This window comes from Pongo abelii, chromosome 16, assembly GCF_028885655.2.
Source record: "Pongo abelii isolate AG06213 chromosome 16, NHGRI_mPonAbe1-v2.0_pri, whole genome shotgun sequence".
Lineage (NCBI taxonomy): Eukaryota > Metazoa > Chordata > Mammalia > Primates > Hominidae > Pongo > Pongo abelii.
The window spans coordinates 13,916,803-13,924,767 of NC_072001.2; the positions used below are offsets into that span (position 1 = coordinate 13,916,803).

At 46.8% G+C, this 7,965-nt stretch overlaps 1 protein-coding gene across 5 annotated transcripts in view; it reads left to right on the forward strand.

Annotated features, from left to right (window-relative positions):
• CYFIP1 (cytoplasmic FMR1 interacting protein 1) overlaps window positions 1–7,587 on the forward strand; it is a 112,913-nt gene extending 105,326 nt beyond the window's left edge. For all 5 annotated transcript variants that reach the window (XM_024232941.3, XM_054531957.1, XM_054531960.1 and 2 more), the window contains exons 27-31: window positions 1,791–1,863; window positions 2,433–2,527; window positions 3,358–3,596; window positions 4,113–4,260; window positions 6,858–7,587. In XM_024232941.3, coding sequence (XP_024088709.1) covers window positions 1,791–1,863; window positions 2,433–2,527; window positions 3,358–3,596; window positions 4,113–4,260; window positions 6,858–7,022 — 720 coding nt within the window. In that variant the 3' untranslated portion in view covers window positions 7,023–7,587. The remainder of the gene's footprint in view (window positions 1–1,790; window positions 1,864–2,432; window positions 2,528–3,357; window positions 3,597–4,112; window positions 4,261–6,857) is intronic.
• Window positions 7,588–7,965: the final 378 nt, after the last annotated feature.

Below are 7,965 nucleotides of genomic sequence, written 5' to 3' on the forward strand. Positions count from 1 at the left end.
CATCCAAACCATAGCCTCCGTATATATATGTCCAAGGCTGAGGATACCTGTCTGGTCATTGGCCTCAGGTCAGGGAGGTGAGACCCAAGCTTTCCTAATGGGGAGACAGCCTTGTGGAATTGATTGAGATAGTGTCAGGGACCCCTTAGGGCTGGTTTCTCTTCTGTCCAGCTGCCCTTTTTGGAAATAAGATAGTGTCAAAAGCTTTTCTTTATATCATTTTCTTTTTTTTTTTAAGACTGGAGTTTCGCTCTTGTTGCCCAGGCTGGAGTGCAGTGGCACAATCTCGACTCACCACAACCTCTACCTCCTGGGTTCAAGTGATTCTCCTGCCTCAGTCTCCCGAGTAGCTGGGATTACAGGCATGCACCACCATCCGGCTAATTTTGTATTTTTAGTGGAGATGAGGTTTCTCCATGTTGGTCAGGCTGGTCTCGAACTCCTGACCTCAGGTGATCTGCCCGCCTCGCCCTCCCAAAGTGCTGGGATTACACACATGAGCCACTGCCCCGACCTGACATTCTTTACATAAACAAACTCTTGTGGTTCTGTAATTATTTATGTCCGTGCCAGGACTCATGGACATAAATAATTATAGAACCACAAGAGTTTGAAGCAGGCAGGACAGAATTTACTGGGACAATCTCTTAGCTTAAAGGCATGGTTTCTGTGCATTGTCATGGCAACAGTTGGCCCTCTGTTGGCTTCTGGATGGAGTGCGATGCTGCATTAGAAACAGGGAAAGAGAAGCGGAGCAGATGGTGTCTGGCCGGCGTCTGGCACTGGATTGACGTTGATGAGTATGGAAAAGTCTGCTTTTCTTCCTCTTGGTCTTAGTTTTGCCATCATCTCTGGGAGGTCCTCAGAAGTTTAAATCTCATTGTCAGTATTTCTTGATTTTCTGATAGCTGTTTGTTTAATCATTTCTTTTACTCCTATGGGACTTTAAGATTTCAGCATGGCTGTGGGGTAGGAGGCACTGAAGGCTCCCTCATCTTCTGCCTGCTCCGTGGGGGTGGTGAGCGCACTGTGGTCTGAAGAGGCCCTTCCTGGTGGCCTAAGAGCCCTTACCTCTAAAGATGAACAGCAGTTGCTCAATTTTTGACCATCTTTGGGTTGTTGGTGGATTTGGGGGGTTCTGCTGTCCTCATCATCCTGGAGGTACATTTTCTCTCTATATATACATTATTCTGGAGAATGGACCTTGTGTCGTTTTTATTACCTCTGTAAAGGAGCCTGTGACCCAAGAGTAGTTCGGCATGATGGCCCAGAACTTTGTTTTGGGCTCTGTAGGGAATGAGTGGATGTGGACACCAGGGTAGGCCACCCCTACTCCTTCCATTTCCCATGTTGTTTGCAGGAGACACCCCTTCCTTCTGTCAGTGTGGTGGGATCTTGTCATAAACTGTGGTTCTTAAGAGCCTGGTAGCAAATTAGCAGGGAAGGATGGGGCGAGAGCTTTTAGACTGGTAAATCCTGGAAAACAGAGCACACATTCAACACTGGGTCTTACCTGTGTCTATATTTACATTAATTAAATGTAACTAAAAATAAAATTCAGTTCCTCAAGTGCCAAGCCACATTCCAAGTACTTAACAGGCATGCATGGCTGGCAGCTGCCGGAATGGACAGGACAGACAGAAGCATTTCCATCATCCCAGAAATCTCTTGACAGGCTACTTAGAGTTTATTTTATGCTAAAAGGCAAAGAGGTTCTTTGTTTTCAGCACCAGATCACTCTCTGTGGCGAGATACCCTTCCTAGCGTGACCTTCTCTTTCTCTGCTCCAGTCTTTGGAAGAAGTGTGTGACCTGCTGCACGCGGCTCCCTTCCAGAACATCTTGCCGCGAGTCCACGTGAAAGGTGAGCCTGCTGACCCCTACCAGGGAGTCCAGACTGCCCTCTGTGGGGGTGGTGCCCACTCTGTGCAGCCGGAGAGCTAAGGACCAGTGCAGACTGTGGGTTTGGCGCCTGTTCAGTCATACCCAGGGGTAATGAGGAGTGTACAGAACCTAGTTAAATGAAGATTGAGAAATAGAGCTGCGATGATATGATGTCTTAGAATTGCTTCCAAATATCAATAGCATGGGAGCAGGGGGAGTTGGGTATATAACAAGCAGAGTGGCCATGAGTTGATAATTGTAGCGGATGATGGGTACAGGCTCACTGTGCCATTTTCTGCTTTCGATTACATTTGGAATATTCAATAAATGAAAAGTGAATATTGAGCAGAAAATCGGTTCTGCCGGTTTGAATTAAAATATTAAATTTTACAGAACTGTAAAATAATTTTCTGTAAAATAATTTTCAAAGAGAATCTGTATCCATAATGTTAACTTAAAAATCTTTTGTTTTTTAAACAAATGTAAACCTTTGCCATTACCATTTCATACAAAGGAGCAGAATATAGTAAAATATTTTTTCTACTGCAGAGGGGGAGAGACTTGATGCCAAAATGAAAAGACTAGAATCAAAGTACGCTCCGCTGCATCTTGTCCCACTGATTGAAAGACTGGGGACCCCTCAGGTAACGTGTGCCGTGATGGCTGTGGCTGTTGCAAGCTGGGCATCCATGCCAGGCCAGGTGGCCTGGTTGGGAGCCAGACTGGAAGGCATCGTGAAGTCCAGCGGCTACGCGGCCGCTCAGGCCTCAGTGTTGCAAGTGGGGTGTGCACCAGGACTGCTTCCCGGGGTGGTGGGGGGATTCAGATGAGCTCACGCCTGGAAAGGGCTTAGCACCTCACCTGGCACATAAGACTTACACAGAAGACATCACTTTCACTGTCCAGCCCTTCATGAAGAAGGCTGTTTAAGAACAGAAGAATAGGTGTTTAAGAACAGAAGAAATTAGGCCAGGAGGCAAGGTGTCAGGGTAGAGTTCTACAGTGATCCAGCTGCTTATGCTAAGTCAGGGTTTCTTAGCCATTTTGGACCAGATAACTCTATGGTGGGGGCTGGGGTGCCCTGTGCATTGTAGGATGGTTAGCAGCATCCCTGGCCTCCACAGTAGCTGCCAGTAGACCCACTTCACCCAAAACATTTTTCCAGGGCTGGGCACCGTGGTTCATTCCTGTCATCCCAGCATTTTGGGAGGCCAAGACAGGAGTTCAAGACCAGCCTGGGCAACATGGCGAAACCCCATCTCTACAAAAAATACAAAAATTATCCAGGTGTGGTGGCATGCACCTGGTTGCTTGAGCCCGGGAAGTCAAGGCTGTAGCGAGCTGTGATTGTGCCACTGCACTCCAGCCTAGGCAGCAGAGCAAGACCCTGTCTCAAGAGAAAAGAGACATAGAGGATGTGGAGTAACTGGATGCCTGGAGGCCCACAGCATTCCACTGCTTGTCCTTTCTGCAGCAAATTGCCATCGCAAGAGAGGGGGACCTGCTGACAAAGGAGCGCCTCTGCTGCGGCCTGTCCATGTTTGAGGTCATCCTGACACGGATCCGGAGCTTTCTGGATGACCCCATCTGGCGCGGGCCTCTGCCCAGCAATGGGGTCATGCACGTGGACGAGTGTGTGGAGTTTCACAGACTGTGGAGTGCCATGCAGTTTGTCTACTGCATTCCCGTGGGGACACACGAGTTCACAGTCGAGTAAGTGTGTCCTGAGAGCAGGACAAAGCCCCAGGGGAGGGGAGGAGCTGTGGGGCAGGAGAGGGGTGTTAGGCTAACAAGCAGCCAGCCCTGCTCAGGAAGTGGACCAGAAATTCACTGAGCGGCTTTGAAGCCTCCTATAGTGGGGATTCTTACTTGATGCCGAAGAGCTGACTCAGGACTCTAGTATTCAGGGAGTCTCTGAACCCACGGCAATTGTATGCACGTTAGGCGTGCATTTTTCTAGGTGGGAGGTCCGTAGGGTCATTCATCACAGAGGGGTATGATCTAAAAAGGGATAGGAAGCAGCACACCAGAAGAGCCCAAAAAAGGTATTTACCAAAACCAGGGAACAGCCACCTGCTGCCCGGCATTCTCTTCCTGGCTGTGGAAGGTGACTGTGTAGGCACAGACAGTAATGCAGATGGCTTGGTCACTGACATCTGGAGACAGACTGAGAAAAGACTTCATAACGTATCACTCGTCTCCCATTCTGTTTCTGCTTCTTGTTTCTAGGCAGTGCTTTGGTGATGGGCTACACTGGGCTGGCTGTATGATCATCGTACTTCTTGGGCAGCAGCGGCGTTTTGCTGTGCTGGATTTCTGCTACCATCTACTTAAAGTCCAGAAACATGATGGCAAAGATGAGATTATTAAAAATGTGGTATGTGGATGAAAATCTCGCACCATCTGTGGACCTTTTGCAAAAGCATACTTTCTCTGTGTTACAAGTTCTTGTTTCTGGGAATGTTTTTCATCCTAGTACGTAAGGTGCCACCAACAGAAACTTTCTTTTTGTTCCCAAAATGAATCTAAATATAATTGGCCAGTAAAGCAGTCTGGCAGAGAAAATACTCATTGTTCCATTTTCCTTCTCAAGGTACTTAGATTTACTTCCAGTCTTAGAGGATCTGCATTGTCAGAATATTGGCAACTATTCCAGTCTTTGGGCCCCTGGAAGTCTGTGCTTTCTTGGCTGCTTTAAAGGCCTTTTGTCTTTGTTGCTTTATGGATCCCTCATAGTTGAATTCTGGAAAATACTCAGCCATTATCTTTGAAATATTTCAGCCTCCTTTCCGTTCTCCCTATTCTTGCCATTCAGGACTTCTGTTAGACCTTCTCATTCTATTCTCCACATCCCTTTGTTGTATCAGTTTTCTTTTTTCTTTTTTTTGAGACAGTTTCACTCTTGTTGCCCAGGTTGGGGTGCAATGGCACGATCTTGGCTCACTGCAATCTCTGCTGCCCGGGTTCAAGCGATTCTTCTGCCTCAGCCTCCCGAGTAGCTGGGATTACAGGTGCCTGCCACCACGCCCGGCTAATTTTTGTATTTTGTAATTTTGTATTTTTAGTAGAGACGGGGTTTCACCATGTTGGCCAGGCTGATCTTGAACTCCTGGCATAAGGTGATCCGCCCACCTCCTAAAGTGCTAGGATTACAGGTGCGCCCAGCCCTGTTGTATGAGTTTTCTATTGCTTCCATGACAACAAATCACCACAGGCTTGGCAGTTTAAATACCATTGATTATCTCACAATTCTCTAAGTCAGATGCCTGAGTTCAGCCAGGCAGAGCTGGGTCCTCTGCTCAATCTCACGGAGCCAGTGTCCGAGGTGCTGTGTTCACCCTGGAGGCCTTCAAGCTTATGCACAGTTGCCTGAATTACTCCTTGCAGCTGTAGGACTGGGTCCCCCTTCCTTCTCATGCTTTCCAAGTGGCCCCCTCCGGCAATGGTGGGTTGGGCAGTCCCAGCCTCTAGTCTTCTGCCATGTCTCCTGCCTCCGGCCAGAGAACATTCCCTGACCGTGACTATATTGAGCCCACTGGACAACCCCGATTCTCTCCCTGTCCTACAGTCCACAGTCTTAGCCACACCTGCCCAGGCCCCGTCGGTTGGAGGCAATGCAGTCACAGGCTCCAGGTCATGGGCCTCTCTCAGGGGCCCTTCTACCTCCCACTCCTCCATTTCCAGGGCTCCCAGAGCTGTATCCAGATACGGTCTTCATGTGTCTTAGTTAACTTGTTTACTTCAGCTCTAATCTGCTGAGCTTTTACTCTGAAAATATTATTAGTGCACTTTATTTAAAGTTCAGTTAGCTTCTTCAGATCTTCTTGGTAACTGACAGTTTTGTCTTAACTGAACTTTTTCCATCTCTTATTTCTTTATCCAATTCATGTATTCTATATTCTGTATGTTTTCCTTCTAGTATCTGAAGGCCTTGGAGGTATTTAAAACTTTGCTGTTTCCTTGGGCATTTGGGAGTCTTTATTTAATTGGAGTTAATTTAGATTGCTTTCCCCCAAGATGTGAATTTGTATTTGCCCATCTCTAGGGGGTGCTACCAACTCAGGGCACTTTAGCCGAATTGGAGGTTCCTGGCTCCATTGGGGGAGTCTTCGGTGTGGTCCTGCTTGCTTATGCCCGGGCTGCTCCTCACCCCACTGCTGCCGTTGACATCTGCCCCTGAGGAGGCCCTGGCTTCCCCCTTACCACCTGCATAGGCAGAACCAGCTTTTCAAAGCGTTTTGTTTGTGTGTATGTTCTTTATTCGTGTTCTTTATTCCTGTGGTAGCAGGAGGGTCTGTCAGAGTATCCCGTCATAGTATTTCCAAACTGGAAGTCTAAAACTTGTGTTAGTTGACTGGCCTTTCTCCACTGACTGCATCATCTTCATCTGGAGATCCCCAGCTTTGAGCAGACAGTAGGTTCTTAATTGCCGATGTGGAAGGAATAGGCCTATCAATTGTGCGCATGAATGAATCTACAGCAGCATGAAGCCAACAGAGGGATTCTAAATTCAAGATATATTCATGCTTCCAACTGTTGCATTAAAGAGATGGTATGTGGCTGAGAGTTCTGGCTCATACCTGTAATCCCAACAGTTTGGGAGGCTGAGGCAGAGGAGGATTGCTTGAGCTCAGGAGTTCAAGACCATCCTGGACAACATAATAAGACCTTGTCTTTACAAAAATAAATTTAAAAATTAGCTGCGTGTGGTGGTGCACGCCTGTGGTCGCAGCTACTCGGGAGGCTGAGGTGGGAGGATCTCTTGAGGCTACAGTGAGCCATTATCATGCCACTGCACTCCAGCCTGGGCGTCAGAGTGAGACCCTATCTTAAAAAAAGAAAACGAACAGTATGTGTGTCAATTCCGTTTGCTATTATTTTTCTGAGAAAATATAAGAATCCTGACATTTTGAAACATGAAGAATAAAATGTTCAAGTGTTAATAGTAAAACATCCTAACTTTCATGGTTGTAGCCTTTGAAGAAGATGGTGGAGAGAATTCGCAAGTTCCAGATTCTCAATGATGAGATCATCACCATCCTGGATAAGTACCTGAAGTCGGGCGACGGGGAGGGCACGCCAGTGGAGCACGTGCGCTGCTTCCAGCCGCCCATCCACCAGTCCCTCGCCAGCAGCTGAGGGCACGCGCTACACTCCGTAACTCAACATGGCATGCCTTTCTCTCCATAAACTATTTAGTGAGATTTTTAGGGACTATTTTTCAGTATCTCTGTACCTGTTAAAGGGGGTGCTTTTCAATCTAAAAGCTTAATTTTATAAAATTGACTTATTTTTCTAGAACTAAAATTGTATATGCTTTTGGTAATTAGGAACTCTTGAGAATACTGGCTGCTGATTGTTGCCATCACGTTCTTACAAAATTGTTTTTCTATGGGATGTTCTGGCAGCTGTGTCATAAAATGCTGCTGGGTTTATTCATTCATTCCATAAGAAACTTAATACCAGCAAATGCATTAAATCCCTTGCCAGTTACCATTAACTGTAACTATTTAGCTTTTGTTTAGGGATCTTTCTGATGGTCTTTTATGAGCAATCTTAGTTCTAAGTCATTGTTCCCATCCCTTTTTTGTGTGTTTCAGAAAATAGTGAACTTGATTCCCCTGCTTCCACTAAATCCAGTTGTGACAAAATCTAACGTGACATCAGATCAAAAGGTTATAGAAATAAAACTAATGAAGATCTATTTGTGTTCATTTATTTACTATAACCCTGTGCTGCTTGGCTTGGCAAGGAACTCTAATTAACCTGAGCTCACATACCAGGCCAGCTCAGATGTAGGTCACCTCTAAGGCTGAGGTGGGATGGAAGCATGACACCATCCCATATACCGCTCACCTCACCAGCACAGGTTTAACTTTATATTTAGGGTTCTGCAGGCAAATGAGGTATGAAACGGCCATGCTGGCTGCTCCAATCTGGATATAAAGAGGCCACTCAGTGCCTCTCTGTTACCTGTGCCCATGACCTGGAGGAGGCCAGCAATGTGGGAAGAGGATATCAGCCAGGCCCAGTGGGTGCTGCACAAAGGGACCAGGAGCACCGAGTCCAGGCTTCAGCTGTC